The sequence below is a fragment of the Artemia sp. Qi Xiang Cuo genome, chromosome 6, assembly GCF_049724085.1.
Source record: "Artemia sp. Qi Xiang Cuo chromosome 6, ASM4972408v1, whole genome shotgun sequence".
NCBI classification, from domain to species: Eukaryota; Metazoa; Arthropoda; class Branchiopoda; order Anostraca; family Artemiidae; genus Artemia; species Artemia sp. Qi Xiang Cuo.
Window position 1 is genome coordinate 28,977,954 of NC_142799.1, and position 22,391 is coordinate 29,000,344.

The following is a 22,391-nucleotide window of genomic DNA, read 5'->3' on the forward strand; positions in this document are numbered from 1 at the left end:
CCCGCTCCCTTCCTTAAACTTTTTACAAATAATGGCCGATAAATTTATTTTTAGGATTTTCACTTCAAAGAATATTATGGGGTGAACGTTTTTGACAAGAATAATTTGGACTTCTAGGAAAAAATCTTTTAAATCGGTTAATAAATTAATAAACGAATAAATTTGACCCTGTCCCTGGCTAATGACTCGATTAATACCAATAGACAATAACATTAAGCTCTCAGTGGCTCAGTGAAAAGTTCAAATTTTGAGTTCTCGGAGTTGGCAAAAATAAATAAAGTTCAATTCCGGATAAGCTGTTCAATTGAACCGAGAAATAGGTTTAGCTATAATGATAAAAAAAAAAAAAATACTAGAATCCTAAGCACTTGTGTAAAACAAGCAGTCGGTGTCTTAAATGCACTTGTTCATTTAACTGCATATATACCTTATGGCTTCTCCATAATTCATGTACTTAAACCTGATAAAACTCAACCACCAAGCAGCTTAATTTCTGGCTGGAATTCATACATACCAGAGACTTGCTTTAATTTGATAATATACTCATTTATGAAAAAAAAATCGGGTGTAACTCTGGATAATTATGATGTTAAGTGCCGAGAAATGCCCGAGAATTAAAGTCTTAGTTCCCTGGTGAGCGAGCCAAAATTAGCTTTTTCTCTTTTCTGTTATCTGAGAAGTAAGTGGGCCTTAGGACTTGAAAGGGTACAAACAATCCTTCATATTTTTTAGATTATATCTTAAAGCATTGGCCAAGATTTTTTTCTCTTCGTATTATGCGTTTTCTAATTTTTAGAAATTGGAAAATCTTCTTTTACAGACACACAATATGCTAGGACACATTATATATAACAATTTTCCTTCCCAATAGATTTTAAATTGAAGAAAAAGATAGTTTAAGAATTTTTTGTTCTCAAGTCAAGAATGAAACAAGATTTTTTTAGTACCCACGATTTTTGGTTTTTGAGATGAGAGGTTTTTGGTTTTTGGTTTTTAAGATTTGTTGGTGTTAGAGACTGACTTTTTTCTTTAAGATTAAAAATTACGACTTATTTCAAAAAGACATAGTTAATAAAATATCTATTACATAAATATGTCTCTTAAAAAATCTGATCAGTGTGATTAAATCTGCATCAGGGATGTAATAAATATGACAGTATAAATTTTCTTGTAAGGCTAAAGTTTTTACCAATCTAACTTCAATATAAATTAAACAAAAACACTAGCCCAGCAGTGAAGAAACTCAACAGGTCCTTGGATATAATAACTAAATAAACAAAAATCACAAACTAAAAGAAATAAGGAAAACAAAGTGATTTGCCATGTTGGATCAAACTATCAAAATTCCCAATAAAACACCGTTGTCAGATTATCTGGGAAAATATATAAAATGATCTAGCGGACAAACCACTATCAAAGATGAAAACCTCTAACATGGATAAGCAAACATCAAGTTAAACCAACTTTTAATATAAATCGAGTGATTTTATTACAAATTCAATATGTATTAAAAAATGTAGATAACCGAATTCTGCGAAAAAAGTAAAAAACTTGAACAAAGCTATAACCAATGGAGAAAGTATCTGCCAGCATAATTGGAAAGAGCGGAAGGCTATGAGGCTCGTATATCTTCTTTGGAGAGCAAAAAAAAATGATAATTATCCAAAGATGTATTATTTCAATATAAATAACAAATATCGTTATAAATAGAATAATCGTCTAAGATTAAGTCAGAAAGATTTTTGTACATACCATAGGGCTATATCTTTCCCCATTAAAAGGGGAGAGGAGGAAAAACATCCAAATATAATTGTTTTTATTTTAGGAAATGTTTCTTGAAATTCTTTAAAACCTTGTAAATCTGAGTTTAGCAAATGTGTGAGGCTTAAACCCCTTTGTTGAACTTCATTTATGCTGAAGTCAGTTCATAGAAATTCACTAGCCATTGGAGGAAAGAGTAGAGGTGGATACTTTCATAGGGATTCTAGAGTATACTTTAGGCTCTAGATCTATTCCTGAATGTATTTTTCATCTAAATCAGCTTCTATCTAAGATAATAAAAAGACCATAACTCAAAATTGACATAATTTAATGAAATTCAACGTTTCTAAATATTATATCGATCTGGAAGAAAGAATGCTTTAGAAACGCATTCTTTATGAAAGTTTTAATGGAGCGAAACTTGTCATAGAATATAATCCAGAAATCAGTCTGTGCCTTTTCAATTTTGACAGAATCTTAAACTAAAACCCCATTATCTATGGTATGTGGTAGACCCTGACGCCGAGCCGGTTTTCTTTTCGGCAGTTAATAGCTGATTTTAGGGAAAACGGCGGTGTGTGGCGCGCCGAGGAAAAAATTTCGGCATGCCACTGGCTGATGCCGATTTTTTTTTTTATTAGGAAGAAGTTCCAAATCTGTTAAAAACACCCCGAGTGACATACCGTTCAAATCTGAATAAACCGACGAATGTGTTACATCCCTTTAGAATCCTGAGGGCACGTACTACATAATTATTCACGTAAATTCGAGGAAAACACGAAACAAGTAACAACACTCAAAAATCTGTAGGATCATGAGTCTTTTTTCAGACTTCAGAATCTCTTGCTGTTCAATAAACCGTAGCGTTTACTTCCCACCGTGTCTGTTTTCGTCATGCCTATCGTTGTACTCAATTAAACCCAGTAATCACAGTATCATACATTTCAACCACACAGTCACAATACTGAAGCGGCTTCTGTTCTTCGTATGCAGAATAACATAGAACAATCTTGCAAATACCTTATGGCATTTAGACTAAACCCAGTTTGGAGGCCTTAACTAGGATGAATTTGAACAATGGAAGCCATGATGTATGACAAAAGCAAGTAGATGCTGCTTTCTATCTCAATTCTAGCAGGGAGAGCGTCACTTTGGAGGGTGGCAGCATCCTTAACTTTTTGAGATTTGGACCAAAAGTCCAAAATTATAGTCCAAGAGTCCGAAGTTTCAATCAGATTACGATACCAATTCCAAGATTCGATAGAGGATACCCAAAATTCAGTAGTACAGTTTATAAATTTTGCGAAGGAAGTCTCGTAGTAAGATGTCTAGTTATTAAACATAGTTAAGGCCGAATCAAAATCTAAAATCGTTCCGCAAATTAGAAAAAAGTTGAGGATTTGGTGTAATTTCGCACGAGATTTTAATCTTGTTCCTCTCTTCAAATCCAAGTGAATTTTTCGGAATGGATATGGTAAAATGCAAAATTTGTTAAATTTGCATTTTCGGAGTTTTGCCAAATCGGCTCAATAGTGGAATTTGTCTCTGATCTAACATAAGTTATTCGCTTACCGTTACTTTTTTTTGCCTTGATTTGATATTATTTTATTTTTCATCTTTTTTCGTTATATTTGAACAGTGAGCAATAAAAAAAAAAATAATAACCAAAATATGGCCTTGGTTGCAAATGTTCAAGAATATACTTTCAACTCACGGCTTCATAGAAATATTTTTAACTTCTAATTGTTGATCTGAGCTAAAGTTTTCATCTGCATTTTAAAACAAAAATAGATATTAAAGGTATTATCCCACAATTTTCACTATGCAAGATTCAAAACAAATCAAAGCTGTTTTGACTTTTTCAATAATATCATAGACCCAAGCAGTTCAAATCTTTTGTTAATACATGACATTGTAATTTCGTTTTCTGAAGAGAAAAAAAATTACGGCAAAGGACATTTTACAATCCTTTAAATTCAAAATATTTTGCCAATTCGCGGCATGCTTAGTCACTTGAAAGACGGAAATTGATAATCCTTAATCTCAAGATTAAAAAAAAATTGCAATGAAATACGCTGGAAACTAGACCACAGGGAGGGAATGCCAAATTACTGGTTATGACGTGAGACAGATCCTAAAAGGGAATAGTTTTAATAGATGTATAAAAGAAAAAAAAAAGATCTGTAAAGGGCAAAACCTTTATTGCTGTGAGCCACTTCAAATAAATTATCAAACTATGCTGCAAGAAATCAAGAGGACTGCTGCAAGTGACAGAATCCGCTCTTTAAGAAAATCTTGTGAAATTTCAGGGGGGCCAGATCCCACTGCTATATACGCCACTGCTTACTTTATCTGTAAGCTCTTATTCCAATTTTCTAGTTGGAAATCAACGTTGATAGACTTTTACAAAGTTACGTAGTGCACTAGCTTACTTAGCACATCGAAATAAACAGATCACCGCAAAAACATAAGGGTAAATATCGACAGACCAGCGGCACGCCAAGGGCAGCGGTGGCATGTGCCGCTGGAATTTTTCTCCCCGGCAGCACGACTTTCATCGACGGCGTGTCGCCAATAAATCGGTGTGGCATCGGGGTCTAGTATGTCGGTCTCTTTTTGACACATCTTTCTATCAAAGCCAATAAGATGGCGACCAAGTAAATATTCGAGCATGATTTTTTTTATCTATCGTGGCTAAGTGCAAATACCAATATATCTATAATTAGCTGTTCTCCTCAGGTATACAATATGACAGTGTTTTGTTAATAAAAGTTCCAACGAACGCGAACTTACCTCTGCAGCACCCACAGCTACCCTCTTTATTTGCATAACAGATCGGTGAATGCGAAGTAAAATATGGAAACGAAGTAAGAAGAATGCGGCTATGGTTTTGACCATAGCTAAGTGGATTGGTGCGCTGGATATAGGATTCTTTGTCCGAGAGGGCGAGAGTTCGAATCCTAGCGTGTCCAATTATTTCGTGTGGAACTAGAGTCAGTGCCGTGACTCTGTAAGCTCAGCCAGAGTCCACCCAGCTCTAAATGGGTACACAGAGAAATCTGGAGAAGGTAAAGAGGAAGGGTGTCCGAAAGCCCAGGATGGTTGGCCCCCAACCCCCCTTTGCACTTCCTGGCTGAAGGGCCAAGAAACGGAGACCAGCACCGCCGGTAGGGACTGTAAAGTCCAATGCCGTAATATTTACCTTTACCTAATGACCATAGCTGAAATAACTTAGTGAACAAAGGTATTTTAACCTTCTGACAGGACATTTGGTTTGGAACTGTCGAGGCTAATAGAATATTCTGTTTTTGTGCTACTACTTCTACTAACAATTCACTGTAGCACCAAGAAGCCTGAGGCCAACACAGCTACGCACGCCTCTCGTCCATTCCAATTTATTTAAAGCCTCCCTCTTTACACCCCCTCCAAGAAGTCCTAATTTCCCTTTAAATCTTTCCTCAAGGTATTCCATCTGGGGACCATCGGATGCTTGTTTGGCCCTAGATGGTTGGCCAAAAAGAACCATTTTCGGCAAACTATCACCCTTCATCTGCACAACATGTTCTAGACATCTCAGGGATAATCAGAAAATTCGTGGTAACGAACTGTAAGTAGGGAGCGACTCGGCCCAATAGTGATCGAAACTCTAAAAAAACGGAATTTTCGTAACAGTTGATATATAAAAAGAATTAACTTTTTATGGTGATTCCAAATATATGAAGTTCATTAAGTTTAATATTACCTATCAAAAGCTACGAGCCTGAGGAAATTTGCCTGCTTTTCGGTTAAGGGGAAGAACATCCCCAAGAAGTCAAGCAATCTTAATGAAAATCAATCCGTCAGATTCAGAATATCAGAAAACTCTACTGTAGAGGTTTCAAGCTCCTATCTATAAGAATGTGGAATTTCATAATTTTTCAGAAGAAAGATCGCCAATACCATTTTTTTGTTTACCCAGGGCTGATTGTATTGAAACCAATGATCCTAGAAGATCGGGAGAGGGCTTATTCGAATGGAAATGAAAAGCTATTGTGCCAAAAAGATTGGAAGGTAACTAGCCCACATGTTCTTTTCCTCCCAAAGACACCCAATCAAAATTTTCAAATAGCCATTTGATTCAGCATAGTTGAAACGTCCAATGACTATATCCTTGGGGGGAGCCAGCGTTCCCCCCGGGAAATCCCCTGCAGAAAATCCCCCCGTGGAAAATCTTCATCCCCGCGGAAGTGTCTCCCCCCTATGGAAAATTCCCCCATACGCAAAATTGAGTAGCCAAAGAAAAAGAACAAAATAAGTACCAGAAAATATTGATTAGATGTCCTAAGGGGTAACCAAAGGACCAGATATCAAAAATAGTTTAGGAAAGGGGCTGGTTGGTCTCAATCCTGAACAATATAGTCCATACAAGGCAAATTGTTAATGTGGAAATTTGTCTTAATGCTATATTTAACTCAGTTGATTCAAATGATTTTTCATGAAATTATGTTTGGTGATTTATCATTGCGTATCAGGTACTATAAAGAAGGGGCGGTGAGTTATTGTGTAGGCTGTGGGGAACCAGACTCTAAAAGAGCACATTTCAATGCCCAAATCGACTACTTCTTCATGAGCCTTCAGGTATATATAGGAGAGGGATAGGAGTTAATCTATCATCCCCTTTCATTTAGACTAAGTCTTGATAAGGATGCTGCGGGGAGATGCCTCTCTTTTTATTACACAGAATGTTTCGTATATTTATCTTAAAGCTTTATTTAACTAAACTGATTTTCATCATATTTCTTAAAAATTATGTGAAATGATGTGTAAGTACATATCAGCTATATGAAGGAGTGGTGAGGAGCAGGTGTCTCAAAGTAGTGCGTTTTAATACCCAAATGTTCTAACTCTCATTGAACCTTCATATAAATATAGAATGAGTTTTAGAGAAAGAGGATAGTTGATGAGAAAGATTTTTCCAAATTATGTTTTTTTTCTAATTTTCTTGATAGTTTCGCCTTTAAAGATGAAGTCCAGTGATATGAACTATAGGGTGCCCAAGTATCCTCTTCATAGGGGCACAGGGATTACTTCTAAATACTAATCCTTTGAATCTGTACATTTTAAATGCTACGTGAAACTAAAAGAAGTGTTATTTCCAAGAATACTACTGTACAAGAAGTTACAAGAATCTGGAATGCAGGAAATGTAAACCTAGTTTCCTCTACTAATTTTTCATTTGTTAATAATGATAGTTAGCAGTTTAGCCCTCCCGGGATAAAAGAAAAATCCTGCATATAAGTGTAAAAACATGTTTAAAATAATGAATATTTAATTTCTTCTTTCTGCTTTCATTCTTTTTTTTTAATTGTTTTTTTCATAGAAAAAAATGGGAATCTCTGAAAGTCTTTTGGAAAACATACATCATAACTGGTTGTTGTTGTGCTGTGTTTGGTTACTTTTTGTTGTTTTTTTCTCTGTGTTAAAGAATGCTTGATTATTATTACTGTTATTCAGTTGAACACTGCAGTGTAAAAATATTTTGAGATATGGAAAGCATTGATGTAGCTCGAAATTACCAGGTTTCAACATGTTTCTGTTGTTTTTTTTATTATCCATTATAACAAGAGGGAGAACCGGAAAAACTTTTGGGGTTGAAACACCGATATTGTTAATAACGTTTAAGGAGAAAAAAATGAATTGGCAGACATTCCGCTGAAAGAAAAAAGAGCTAATGTTGGACCAGGCAAATGCTCATTTAAAAGGATACATAACTGTAGTCTCGTGGTCTTGCTCTCTCTTCTTCTCGATTCCTTTCTGCAACCCCTACTTCTTCTCTCAACCCATTCCTCTCTCCCTCCGTCTCTGTCTTTCCTCTCTTTCTCTTACGAATTATTCCCCAGATTTATTTCAATTTAGAATACTTAATTCAGGTTGTTAAAGCTGTAATAAAAAGTATGGGGAGTGGTTCTAGTATCATTTTCCTAAATTGTTAATCTCCGAGGCATTTGCCCAATGTCGGATCGGGAATAGTTTTTGAATGGATATGCTTTGATTTAGCTCTGTGGTATATTCCTCTTTGTGTATCCCTCAAAGAGAAGTCGAGACCAAGGGACTGTGTACTGGGTCCCTTCTTGTACAGGGGAAGTACAGCGTAGAACCGTAGGTAATAGATTTGAAGGCACAGACGGCAGTATTGGATGTGCATGTTTTAGGATCAGAGATGCTATTCAACATATACCAACAACAGATAGCGTGTAACCCCCTATGCTTCACGTATTACTTTATTATTACATTACTGTAGTCTAATTCTAATGTATTACTTTTAACGAAGGGTTACCTTTTTCTTTCTTTTTTTTTTGCATAAAAAAAGGCTTGTAATGACTGGTAATTGTCAAGTTTTGACACTATTTTTATTTTCAGATTGTTTACTACTCTTGCTTTTGCATGTTTTTCACTCTAGTTAGGTTTCCTGCCTTTTGTCATGGTTGTCATTGAAAAGATGTGATTGTTTTAACTGTTGCTATTTATGGTTCTGTTGCTGTCATAAAAAAGCTGTTTGTTCTTTATCCTTCCTGTAACTGACTAATGCTAGGACGTAACTGACTAATGATAGTGCATAATAATAATACACAACTGACTAAGGATAGTACATTTGGCTGCGGTAGTTCAAAAGGTGTCATAATTAAGCCATGCATAGCCTATATTGCGCGCAACTAGTCAATTTGACTGCATATTCTACGTCAAGTGAGCGATACCATACAACATTCGAAATAAATCGTTGGTTAATTTTAATATCACAAATGCTATGAATGGCCTTTTAGGAATTCAAAGATAAAAGTTTATAATTTCTGCACTACTATAAGCATTGAATATACGTATTAAAGTAAATTCAACTAAATAGGCACAGATTCATTTTTGAAAGATTTTAGCAACCAAGCGGAGGCTTCCTAAATGCGCTTTTATTTTATTTTCTGAAAGAAGCGAAAAACCGAGAAAATAGCTTAAGCCCTTTCAGAGTACATGTCATATTTTAAGGGCAACAATCAGAGAATATATAGCTCCCATTCGTTTCTAAGTTCTAATATAGAATAAGCAGGCTCTATGTTCTTTTTATTGTATTATTTGCTTACTCTTATGCCTATCTTCCGTATACTGCTTGCCTAGCATTTCTTTTCTTGCTCAGTTTTTTCCTTTCTAGTTTTGCGGCGATATTTTACTTATTTATTTACTTATGATTTGTTTTGAATAGTTAATTTTAATGTTAGTTACAGCCAACAATTACACCCCATCAATGTCTCCGCTGTGGGCGTATCGTTTTGTTCCAATGTTGTATTGCATTGAGCTGAAATTCGTTCATTCATAGTGAGATAGGACAGGATAATAATACAAGACATTCCTTTGGACGGGATTAGGGTCACAGTTGGCTTAATTTGGTTGATTTCTCTTGTTCCCTAACCATCATCAATAAATACAGAAAAAATATTGGATAATCTCTGTGTTTTAAGGCACGTTAAGACAAAAAAGGTCTTTTTTGTTGAAGAAAGGCCCCTTATTATAGTTTAGTCTGTGCAATCTCTCACTGGTCATTCCGATTCAATTGACCAGTGAAGATGGTAAAAATAGTGGGGCCAATGGGGATTAATCCAAATGATGGGGCTTAATTGAAAGTCGATCACATAGAAACTCCAGTTTATTTACACCTTTCCTTTGAAAATATGCTCGAATAAGCGTAATAACTATTATTAATATTCATTTTGTTTTTCTCCTTATATTTCCTAAGATCTTCTTTTGAGTTGTAATTTCAAATTAGGACTTTTGTTTCGAACTAAAGGAGAAATCTTATTCTAAATAGGAAAATTCGAAAAATGTAAAGTCGAATTTATTTTATTTTTTTAACTGCGCTTCCTTCACGAAAAGCCCCTGTAATGAGTTTCCCTCATAAAACCTATTGATTGACGAGGACCATTAGATATTAATCTTACCATCAATTTCATTACGGCTCATTTTTTGTTGATCTTTTGGTTGCTTAGAAAGATTTTTAGGCTAAAAACATGGGCTAATAACGTAAAAAAGTGTGTTGCTTGTTTGATCAAGTGTGGCGTGTGCAGCTGAAACTGTTGCATTTCTGTGAATAGGAGAAGAAGGTACGAGAAATCCTTTCTGCCGTGAGGCGGATTTTAACGAACTGTGGGAAAATTAGGCTTTTCATGTTACCCGACCATCCTTTGCCTAAAAGGCCCCAAACATTTTGGGGACTTTTATTTTACTGCCTAAGGTTATTATTGTGTTTCAAAGTTGCTCAAAAACACTAAAATCAGAATTTTTATTGTTGTCGTGTAATTTAATGTTATACTAGAAACTTTGGAAACCTGAAATGAAATTTAGTTCTTTTTAGTACTTTTATTAAACTAGCTCGGAAAGAATCTTACACAGTTAAACTTCAATATTTTTAGAAGTCTCTAATGTCAAAGTTTTGAAAAAATAAGAAACAACACAAACAAATCTTTAAAATTAATTCCACAAAAACTTTGGACAATGGAAAGCATTTCTTTAGCAGAATCACAGTAATAAATAGTTTAGTTAATCTTCAATATTATAAGAAAAAGTGTAAATCGCCTTCTTTCCCTTTTATTGTTTTTCTACTTCATATTTTTGAAGATAAATAAGATATAATTTCAACCTATGTAACAGAAGTTGCAAAGTATTAAGTTTGGAATTCTTACAATTTTATTCAAATTTTCACCAAACACGGTTCTAAATTACTCCTAATTGGACACCATAAAAAGAATTGTATGTCTGTTCTTTCTGTGGCTTCGTGCTTCTTAGTCAAAAGAAAAATACAAATGTTATTTCAACATTTACAAGGAGACATCTAGGGCCGTCACGTATGGGACCCTCCCCCCAATCTTTTGGTCACTCTGTAAAAAAAGTCGGTAAAATCGTGTAGCGAAGCGCCATGATATTTCCGACATCGCTAAAATTCTTTGTTCGGTTAAATAAAGATTACGAAAATAATGACATGTCATATACAGAAAGTTCGAAATTGGTTGGTAAATGCAGCAATTTTACCAACTCCTGCCGTGAGCTTACAGATATGCCAAAATTATCCATTTGGTTAAATAAAGAGCATTAAAATAGTGAAATGATATGTACTGTTATCTGAATCTCAGTCGGTAAATGCAGCGGTTTTTACCGACTCGTGCCGTGATTTTACGTATTGTATACGAAACAGACATTATGTTAATTATTGACAAATAAACAGTCGGTAAAAATGACCAGTCAGTCGATAAAATCCCTTGCTCCCTACCCCAATCATTTTGGCTAGTAACGACCCTGAAGACATCAAACAAATCAAGCGAACTGATATATAAGGTATTAGAACTACGATTCAAATCTGTCTCAGGAGATGAATCATTAGGATTCCTAAAGTTGTCTGTCGATTCACAAAAAAAAATTCTTCTCCGCTTATTGCTTTTTTATGACAATATTTGGGATTCTGAGTAAGTCTTGCCCTCTATGTCCATCGAAAGACATGCCGTTTTCAACTCTTATACTGTAAAAAAAATTGACTGGTTTTGTTTATTCTTTCATTTAACTTATACATAAGTTTTTATCAGTGGAAAGGCCACGTTGCCTGGCTGTCACAGAAAAGTTTTTTGTTCGGTATCCTTTCTATAACTGACTAATGATAGTACATAACAAAGAAATGAAGTATCAGTTCACATTAGTGATTCAAAGGAGATTTCACTCCGTATCTCTGCTCATCGAGTAGACAGAGGTGTTCTCCAGGCAACCAGAAGATATTTAGAATTATTTACTTTTGCTTGTGTAGTCGTCTCTCTCCACCTTTTGTAATTGTCTTTGTAAAGCTCTGTAGCTTACATCCATTTTTATGGTCGATTCCATTTTTATAACCACAGGAAGACCGTAAGGATATAACAATAGGATACTCAAGTTAATTTAAGTTTCTCGACGCATTGATTATGAAAAGCATACAATTATCAAAAGTATTAATCTGTAAATACTTGTAATCTAGTTTAATTGGCATCAAATTCCTGATCGAGAGAAGAAAAGAAGAGAGCACAATGCGGACCCTGTGTACAGTCCAACAATGGCAGGTGGACTATTTTCTATTGATAAGTCTTTCTTTGAAGAACTTGGAACCTATGACGAAGGTTTTGATATCTGGGGCGGTGAAAACTTGGAATTATCATTTAAGGTAAATAGTAATTAGATGTTAAATCTTATTTTTTTTATCTATCTGACATACTTTGTGTAGAACTTGGCTAGCTAATTTTTTTTTTTTTTTATCCTTTAACGATAATAAGTTAGGCTGGCAGAAAATGTGTTTAATCCTAGAGCTTATGACTGCTCATGCCAATGAACCGATAGTTCTAAAAGAAACTAAAAAAAATCGTAATTAGAGAAATTCTCATATACTAAAGCACTCAACATCACAATTGACAGGGGAATAAAGACATTTGATGCGCTATTTACGTGCTAGAGTAAGCTGGAGAAAAAAGAGCTATAATATAAATCAAAGAGCTATAATGAGCAGAGCAATGTCTGGGCACTAAAACACTTAAAGTTGTGATCAACAAGCCTGAAAGATAATTCCCGACCATTGACGGTTGATTTGCGCGCTAAAGTAATAAAAATAAGTAATGAAAATTATGTATTTATAGTAATTGATTGTTTAAATTATTATATAATTTAAGTGTTCCTATAAAGTGCTTTGACCTCCCTAAACTAGCTGGTTGTTCCTATGTTTAAGATGTTTTATTGTTATTTTTGTTTAGACGTGGATGTGTGGTGGTACGCTTGAAATTATACCTTGCTCCCATGTTGGTCACATCTTTCGGAAGAGATCCCCCTATAAGTGGAGAAGTGGTGTGAACGTTTTGAAGCGAAACAATGTTCGACTGGCTGAAGTTTGGCTAGATGAATATGCCCAGTATTACTACCAGAGAATTGGAAACGATAAGGTACAATCATTTCCTTTATAATTGTCTCTTTAAGGATTTTAGTTTTTGTTACTTTTCTTCTTTAAGTGGAATAAACTATTTTATAAACCAGAACTTTTAAAAGAAGAAAAAGCGGAAGATTGTTCTTGTCACTCAAAATGAATTGAACAGTTCCTGAAAAATTCCATATTTAGTTTTCTTTATGCTGGCTTCTTTAAAAATTTCTAGGGAGTATCTGTTCTAAAATTCAAAAGTTTCAACATTTGAGTTTAAGAATTGCTAACAGCTTTCACAGAAAAAGAGGGGCGATAGAGGAACATTTGAAAGATTTGGACCTGAACAACTATTGGAAATTTTTTTCTAACATTTTTAGTAGGTATTTGTAAGACCATTTTTCTCTTTGTAAAAATTTTGCCTTTACACAGTGAATTATATGTTGAATTTAAAAATTTTAGAATAAGAACAAGTACCAATGTGGTGGTATAAAACAAGTTGTTTTTTTAACGTTTTAATGTTCCAAGTTGCAGTTTTCATTTTCATTGAAAGATTTAAATTATTGTGGCCTCAAGAAATCATATATAACTTTAGTTGAAAAATAAAACCATGCCTGACAAAAGCCAAATAAAAAAATTTTCTGCTAATTTCAAGACGAACTAAAATGAAAAAAAACATAAATTAGTCTAATAAATAAGAAAAGATAATCTGCCAGTGTCTACGATTTTGCTTTTGATGTTTTACATTTTTACAACTATTTTGACACTTCTAAATGTCTGGCCCACAAAAGGGAACATTACGACAACAGCGAAACTGACTTTCATTATGTAATTACACGCAAAGAAAAAAAAAATATATATTCGACATTTTTGTTAATCTTATATTTCCTGACATATAATGAATAACTTTTTATATTATTTCCATAAATGATTTCTTCTTTTCTAGAATATTTATATGTTACCGCGAATGTCCGAAATTGGTCAATGTCGACATTTACCGGTGAATCTCCGGAATACCTTTTTCCCCTTGGATTTAGTCAGCGTTGCCAGTTAAACTTTTTCAGTTTTATGCAAGATTTGATGGTGACAGGTTAGGTTAGGATGGGTTAGGTTAGATCAGGTTTTTAACCCAATTTTGAGGTTTATAACCTAATTTAACCTAATCTAATCCAATTTAACAGTAACTTTTATCATCAGAGCTTGCATAAGACTGAAAAAGCTGATTCGCAAAGCTAATTGAATCCAAGCAGGGAAAAAGAAATTTCGGACATTGAGCGGTGAATGTCGACATTAACCAGATTTCGGACATTCCCGGTAACATATATACCAGGATGTTTATGGCTTAGCACGATAAATATGGGATGCGGTCTCAAGACAGCAAAGATAATGCTTTATACAAAGGGATAGCCAAAAGTTGTCTAAGAAACTTAATATTAAAAAAGGCATAAAATAACGAAAATAATTCTAAATAATAAAATAGATCAATTGGTATTTAATTATTATTCTTGGTTTTCCTTCATTTTTTATCAAGATTGTCTAAATCAGTGTTAATTGACTTTCTTGGAAATGAGATGATATAAAATTACCATGGATTTCGGATAAAGTCCGAGTTTTACCCTCACATTCTTTCTCCCCACAAGGACAAAGTGGAAACAAAATACCCTACTGGACTAATTTGAAAGAAGGCCAATAGACTTTTACTTTCAGACAATTTCATTTCGACTACAGGAAGATATCGCAATTCCTCTTTGCAGAGTTTTATTCGTCATCTGACAGGCTGATTTTACTGATTGACGTTTTACTTATATCTTGTGTCGACCTTGAATTAGTACTTGCTACTTAGGATTTTTGTTACTGTTGGGTATTTTTCTAGCCTTTTGAATGATCTAATTAATTTTTTAATGTTGACAGATTTATATATTCTTCTTCTACTTGATTATAGCAGAGTTCTCTTCCGAACCCCTTCCGCCTTTCCTTCTTCGGATCCACTTCTTCTCCTCCTCCTTGATTTCTAAACACGCCTCCTCTCTTCAGAATTTTTATTCAATACTGATAGAATCTTTAATTTATCTTTCATTGTCAGATCTTTCTCCAGCAATTGGAAAATATTATTGGGAAGCGTAAGAATAGTCATCTTGGGATGGTTTCTTTAATGATACCTTAACCTTTACTATTACCATAATTATCTTATGAAATAGACCAAATTATTGATAATTCCTAAAGCGGCATTGTCAAATTTTGTTGCAAATCTAATTTTTCCTCTGGACAAGATTCTTGCTCCTTATCATTCCTATGCATGAACAAATTTCTTAGTATGATACTTAGGTTCTATTATATTCAAGTAAATCCAAAATATCTATTCTACTTTCAGGGAGATTATGGAGATGTATCATCAAGGAAAGCCATCAGAAGAGATAGGCAATGCAAGACATTCAGATGGTTTTTGGATAAGGTGTATCCTGAATTATTCATTCCTGGCGATGCTGTAGCTTCTGGGGATGTAAGTTTACCGTTTTACATTACTACTTAAATTATTTAACTTATATTAATAAAATCATTACATTGTTCAGTTATTGCATAACTAGAGAAAGATCCTGTCTCATTACAGGCATTAGAAAAAAGATCATAGCTTTAAACTCATTTGTGAGAACCAGAAAAATAGTTTGTTCCCCTCCCCCAAATGCTTAATTATATATCCCCTTACGCCCTCCCCTCTATAAAAACACGTTTCTTACAGTTCAGCCCGATCCCCCAGCCATGAAACAACCCATGCCAGTGTGAGTTTCACCTGTATCTTTACTGCACCTACAAGTAATATTTTTTTGGCTACTATTGTCTCCATGTTCCCGTGTTTACGAATGGTTTTTAAAGTTCTGATAGGCTCGAATAGGACGTGATGAGTGGGATTTAATGAATATGCTGAGATAAAGCGAAATAATTATCGTTTAATTTTAGCTTCCTCTTCTTTAGACTTTTTCTTGTTTTTAGACTTTTTTGACCTGTACACGTTTTTGGTATGTTGTTTTCAAACAAAATTTTGCTCCTAATCGAAACCTGGAATTTAGCTTTATCCATCGACAGAATAAATTTTTTAGATTTGCTTTGATTTTCTTGTGTTGATAAACTTACTTTGAAAATTGATTGAAAATCTTATTTTTTAAGCTTGTTCGCATTATTTTCAAACAAAGACAATAAATATCATCATAATTGTGGCTCGTATATGAATAAATTTGAACCTAATGAATCGAACTATGTAAGTATCTTGTCCTTTGAGCATAAGTTACAGCTGCAGGCTTGTTGCAAAAGCGCTTCTTCTTTTATTATGTGTTCTTTTAGCTAGTTCTATGAGGTTTTCATAGTGCCTCCTAAGCACGTTTTGCCACCATTACAGGGAACTGTGAATAAAATATGTATATCTGGATTAGTAAAATTTCCCACTAAAATATGGATTTTTTACGCCAAATACGATTAATCTGTCTAAACTTGGGCTCTTTACCTGATTCGACCTTTTTGGAATAAGGGAGGGGGAGGGAGTGTATAAATTCCTGTCATCATGACACAGACTAAAATAAGTGGTTAGATCGCACTTGATAAGAACTACTAGGTATTGTTTTTCCACAGTTTGTTTCCTTTCGGTGTTGGGACCTGAACTTCCTGTTTGGGTAATTGGGATACAGAGCATAAATTCTTGTATTCCGGATGTCCACATAATAAATTTTAGGATTCTGACAAAAATTCATGGCGCATAAGAGCTAGTTTCCACAATTTACTTTTTAGGCCGGGAGCTGATCCGTAGGAAGCTGACTCCGTAGGTAGGATATCCCTAAATTTATGTCATCAGTACACATGCCTGAATAGGTTCTTGGATTTCAAGAGAGGTATTAAATACTTTCCCCTTGTGTTTTTTTTTGGGGGGGAGGGATGGTCCATTAACGATATGAGCATTTTGGAGGGGAAAGGGGGATTGCAGCTTCTAAACTCTAGTCATTAGGCCATCCACAAAAAGGGGTTGTTAGATGGCAAATAAGTTGGTAAACTTTTAGTGGTTGACTACTTCTAAAAGAACCATGTTAAATAAACAAAATGTGTGCCATTAAATTCTTTATTATGTGCTCTTTCCTAATATCATTCTTGCTTTTCTCAAAATGTACCTCCCCCCCCCCCCACTCTATATGGTCCCAGATATAGCCGTAGGGGCGGATCTAGAGCAAAATCTTGTGGGAAGCCCATTGTAACAAGGGCGCCAATGAGCAAAATCGTGGGGGGGGGGCAATGTGACAAAGCTGCCAATAATTGACTAAATTGAAAATATATTCTAAAAAAAGAGTGAAAAAAAAAACAGGGAAAGAGGGCACCAGAACAAAAACCTAATCTAACCTGGATCCGCCAGTGTATAGCCCTAGGATATTTAAAAAATAAAAATAACACACTAAAACAATGGGATTGTTACTTTATAATATGCTGCATCTTACTATTAATCAGATTATCATGTTTCTTCAATTGTTATCCAGATTTTTAGGTCATTTTTAAATAATATTTTTGTCCAAACATATTTCCATTGAAATCATTTAAGCCGAGTGTTTTCACGGGTCATGACTGTAGCAAACCCGTTTTAACAAAGAAAACATGACAAATCACAAGATGACAAACAACGAACAAATTTATTATTCAGGAATATACCCGGGCCGATCGGGGGGGGGGCGGGGTTTCATTGTGAGGAAGGCGACCATGATGTTGGGAAAGAGCAAAAAATAAGGCATTTAATAGTACTAATTTTATAACATGTTTCCTTTAGAAGTGGGTCAACCACTAGAATTTTACCAATAAGATTAGTCAGAAGTAACAATAGTCGTTCTAGTTATGGCTTATTGGAGTTTGGGGCCGAAGTAGCTAAAGGGGAAGGCTGATGATACCAGAAGTGAACGTCAGAACCTAACCAAATTTTGTCTAAATTTAGAACTAGGCTCATATCTGTGTCTTGCTATGATCTTTAACAGATCTGGCATCTGTGGGGTGGGGAAGGAGGAGATTAGAATTTTTAAATCCCCTCTCACCAGCTTAATTATTTTTCATCTGGTGAAATACAACCAAACTTAACCAACATCTACAGTTATGGTTTTTGAAGTTCAGTCTCTGATAAGGAGGGGCTATATTCTTATCATCTGAATTGATTTCAGTGGCGTATTGAATCTCAATTATTTTGGCAAGAGAACGGATGGGTTTTACTCGCGTTCTTAAGAGGGTTTGAATCCGATTAATTACTATCCATAGGATTAGTTGGGAGGACCAAGTGCCCTTTGAGCTTTAAGATCTTGTTTTATATTTTGATTAAGGTGCATCTTCGCATTCATTAACAAACTTCTTTATGGACGGTTTTTCACCGAAGTAAATCGTCCAATTCCATCAGAACAGAGAATTGGTGGAAACGTAAATTAGTAAAAACAATCTTTAATGTGTCCGTTTTAGCACTTCGCAATGCATATCAGGCTTGTTTTCAGAGTTTTTTTTTTTTTTTTTTTTTTTTTTTTTTTTTTTTTTTTTTTTTTTACAACAACTGTGGAACGGAGCATATGAAGTTTGTCCTTGGAAAATAGTCATTTGTATTACCCTGCATATTCACATAGGGCATTGTATCACAAAAGTGCTACAACTATTCACAACGCCTTGATACCATAAGTCTAGTTCATGCTTGATGACTAGTGCCAGACAGGAAAATAATTAAAAATCGAAGAGTTTGGTATTTTATCATAGATGGCCCTCTGGTTTAGGAACCATAAAATAGACATAATATTACTACAAATATAATATTTAGGGCAAATTTAATGCAATTTTTATGCAACCTTTAGTTAAAGTTAAATGTGATTAGTTCAGATCAGACATAGTCCGAGCTAGCCTGAACCAAGGATGTCTTAAGTCCTAACTACGGAAGTGCTGCCAAACCAAGGAGGTCCTAAGTGCGTAGTAGTATTTATTTTAGCCTATAAGGACATTACCCAGATATTAAGGTCTGAAGAGGAACAATTAACTAATTCAAGAGATCGCTTGAAATCATTTGGTGAAAAAGGGATTGTTATCAGCTTAGTAGTCATATTCTACCACTTTTTTGCGTAATTCCTCATACATTTATCATTTAGATGATTTAAATTTTCTGTGACTCTTAAACAAATTCCCTAATTAGATCAAATATGAAATTTTTTTAGTAATTTTCCTTTTGCTGTTTAAGATTCATAGTATGGCAAGCAATTATTGTGTGGACTCGCCAGCTGGGTCCAAGGATATGCACAAAGCCGTTGGCACTTGGCCATGTCATAATCAAGGAGGTAACCAGGTAATGTTCCACATATTAAGTTATTAATTGAATTTGATCGACAGGTATGCAAGATCCAGGTATCTAGGGGGAGGGATCATGATATTCTTCTGGTATTGGTATTAAAAAGGACTATAGAAGACACGTATGGTCACCATCTAGAAGAGTTTAGAGGTATGGTAATACATAGCCATCGTATGAAGGGCTTCCTGTTGGGGGAGGACGCCCTTTTCCACGGGAATGGCAATTTTTTTTTTTTTTATTGGAAGGTTTTTAGTAGTATATGTTGACTTGAAGTGTGTCCGGTTCGGCTGCCATTTAATAAAAAAAAGAGTAGGTGACGTCTAAAATTAAACTTTGATGTATTTTGAATTTAAAATGTGTCGTCACTGAGAGGAGAGGAGGTAGGTTTTGATTAAGAAAAAAAAAAAAAAAGATTAAAAAGGAAGGTGCAAATATGGGACTTTTCAGGAATTCCAACATATTTCTATCAACATTTTTCTGGGGTGGTGGTGGGTGGTTGGTTTTGTATCGTTCAACATACTCTCTTTCAATGTGCAATTGTAATTAATATAATTATTGATCGTAAAAGTCTTTAATTTCTTCAGGAAAATGTATGAGTTTTTCGTCCTAAAATTTAAAGTTTCAGTAGGTTTGATAACTATGTTTCAGTAGTTGGTTGACTGTACGATTGAACTTTATTTAACGAATCTGTATTAGTACGATTTTTTCCCGTCTGGTCTTTGGAGAAAAAAAAACGGCCAAATAACCTCGCCAATACTGGTAAAACGAGGATCAAGCCTCCCTTTTTTATCCATATTGAGTAGTAGACGCTCAACTCTAATTTAGGATCATTGCTGTCCTCTTAAAATTTCGAACAGGTTACTTGGTGCCAACTAGAAATGTTTCAATCGTTTCATTGCAATTTTGATTACTTTGTCAATGTATATATTGGATTAATCATGCTCGCTATCGCATGTCTTCTAATCACAGATTTTGTTGTGCATCATTTTTGTTTATGGTATGTAGTGATTCTTGCAGTCGCTTGTCTTATGTTGCTATACGAAGCGTTTCTTGTATACAATGTTATCTGTAAATTCTAATCTTCTATCTCTAGATGTCTTCTTGAAGATTTCTAGGGAACCAAGAAGAAGACCATACAGAGCGCATTTTATAGATATGTCAAGTTTCTTTTGATGTTCTGCCATCGTGGCACAATACTGGATGTACATCTCTTACTAGGTTGCCAGCTACCGCTGCAAAGCTGATCAGTGGATTGTAAGATTACGAACTCTTATCAAGTTGTAAATAGAAGAATTTTGAAATTCAGAGCTTTTGTCATCAAAGCAAAAAACATACGGGTTGGTGGGAATTTGCACTTTACTGAAAAAATGCAAATGAATGTGCATTGTCAGTTTAATATACATATACTGATATTTAGTAATCAAAATGTTAAAATTATTTGATTTATTAAAGTTATAAAAGTAAAAACATTTATATTTTTTTCAGTAAAGTGCAAATTTTGTTCTGGTCTTGGGAAGGCATAGGATTTGCGCCCAACTTATGTTAATTTCTGCGCGTTTTGAGTTTGACTCGGTTATTTATTTTAATTTCTGCTCGTTTTGGGTTTCATTTATATATCGATGCTGATTTGTGGTAGTTTCGAGCTTGGTAGATTATTTGATTTTATTTTTGTTCATTTTTGGTTTAATGAGGTTCTTTACTTTTCTTTGAAACACGTATTTTGTGGAAAAAGTTTTTTAAATTAGATTTTGCTTGTTTTATATTGAGGTAGTCTTTTCAGGGAAAAAGAAAATAATACTTTAAATCTTTCGTTTTTTAAAGACTTTATAGTTTGGTCTGCTATTTGTATGCTGGAGAAAAATTTTCAGCAATTTTTAACAACATACACCATTTAAAAAATCTGGACACAAATATTAGCCTACTGTTTAACTTAGTTTCATACCGCCTCTATTTGACCTGAAATGGAAAACTTGATACCATTCGCAAAAAAAAAGTCTGTTTACTTTCTTTGATAGCTTTGATACACTTACACTATTTTGATTTGGTTAAATTTAAGACCAGAAGTAGCCTCAAAAGTTTGAACATAATACCCTCAGTCGTTCTTGGGATACTGCTGAGATGCCTTATTGGGAATTATGATTATCACAGTGCATTTTGATTTAATCTTGAGGTAACATTTAGTTTTTAAACATAATAGGCAAATAGGAGGGTGGAAGTGGAAGGGGGATTATTTGCCCTCCAATCACTTTCGACTATTAAAAAGGGCATCAGCCTTTTCCCTGTTCAATGGAATGAGCCCCTTTCGAAGTTCCCACGACAACTCCTTCGATACGAAGTGCCCTGGTCTAAACAACAACAAAAAATATTACTAATCACTTTCGACTATTAAAAAGGGCACGAATTTCAAATTGAATGAGCCCTTTTCTGAAGTTTCTACGACGTCTTCTGTAAAAACCTTACATGTCCCCAGGGCATAACTTAAAACCCTTGCCCTGAGTGCTTTGGCGGAGTATCCTCCTCAAAAACATATTTTCTATCTGTAAATCAACTACGCTGAACAAAAGGGATTTCACAAAATTTTGTTGGTTGGGGTGTGGGGTATTGAGGGGGGTGGGGGGGGGGGCTAGTTGCCCTCCAATCACTTTCGATTATTAAAAAGGAGACTATCCCTTTGAATTTCCAATCGAATGAGCCTTTTTTGAAGTTGCTACGACAACGCATTCTATAGAAACCTTATATGCCCCCTGGGCATAACTTAAAACCCTTGCCCTGAGGGTTGTGGGGGAGTGTCCTCCTCAAAAACATATTTTCTATATGGAAATCAACCACGCTGAACCAAACGGATATCTCAAAATTTTGATTGGATGTCTTTGGGGGAATGATGGGCGTGGGGGGGCTAGTTGCCCTCCCGTCACTTTTGACTATTAAAAACCGCACTAGCCCGTTGAATTTCCAATCAAATGAGCCTTTCTTGAAGTTTCTACGAGAACGCCTTCTATAAAAACCTTATATGCCCCCAGGGCAAAGCTTAAAACCCTTGCCCTGGGGGTTTTAGGGGATTGTCCTCCTCAAAAACATGATTTTTATCTGGAAATCACCTAACCTGAAAAAAATAGCTATCCGAAAATTCTGATTGAATGGGTATTGGGGAATGATGGGCGCGGGGGGGGGGGCTAGTTGCCCTCCAATCACTTTCGAATATTAAAATGGGCACTAGTCGTTCGAATTTCCAATCGAATGAGCCTTTTTTGAAGTTTCTCCGACAACGCCTTCTATAAAAAAAACCTTATATGCCCCCAGGGCATAAATTAAAACCCTTGCCCTGAGGGTTGTGGGGGTGTCCTCCTCAAAAAGATATTTTCT

The 22,391-nt window shown here is 34.9% G+C and overlaps 1 protein-coding gene across 3 annotated transcripts in view; it reads left to right on the forward strand.

Moving 5' to 3' along the window:
• Pgant9 (polypeptide N-acetylgalactosaminyltransferase 9) overlaps positions 1 to 22,391 on the forward strand; it is a 94,009-nt gene that overhangs the window by 63,336 nt on the left and 8,282 nt on the right. For all 3 annotated transcript variants that reach the window (XM_089090131.1, XM_089090133.1, XM_089090132.1), the window contains exons 7-10: positions 11,777 to 11,959; positions 12,540 to 12,725; positions 15,069 to 15,197; positions 18,921 to 19,025. In XM_089090131.1, the coding sequence (XP_088946257.1) occupies positions 11,777 to 11,959; positions 12,540 to 12,725; positions 15,069 to 15,197; positions 18,921 to 19,025 (603 nt within the window). The remainder of the gene's footprint in view (positions 1 to 11,776; positions 11,960 to 12,539; positions 12,726 to 15,068; positions 15,198 to 18,920; positions 19,026 to 22,391) is intronic.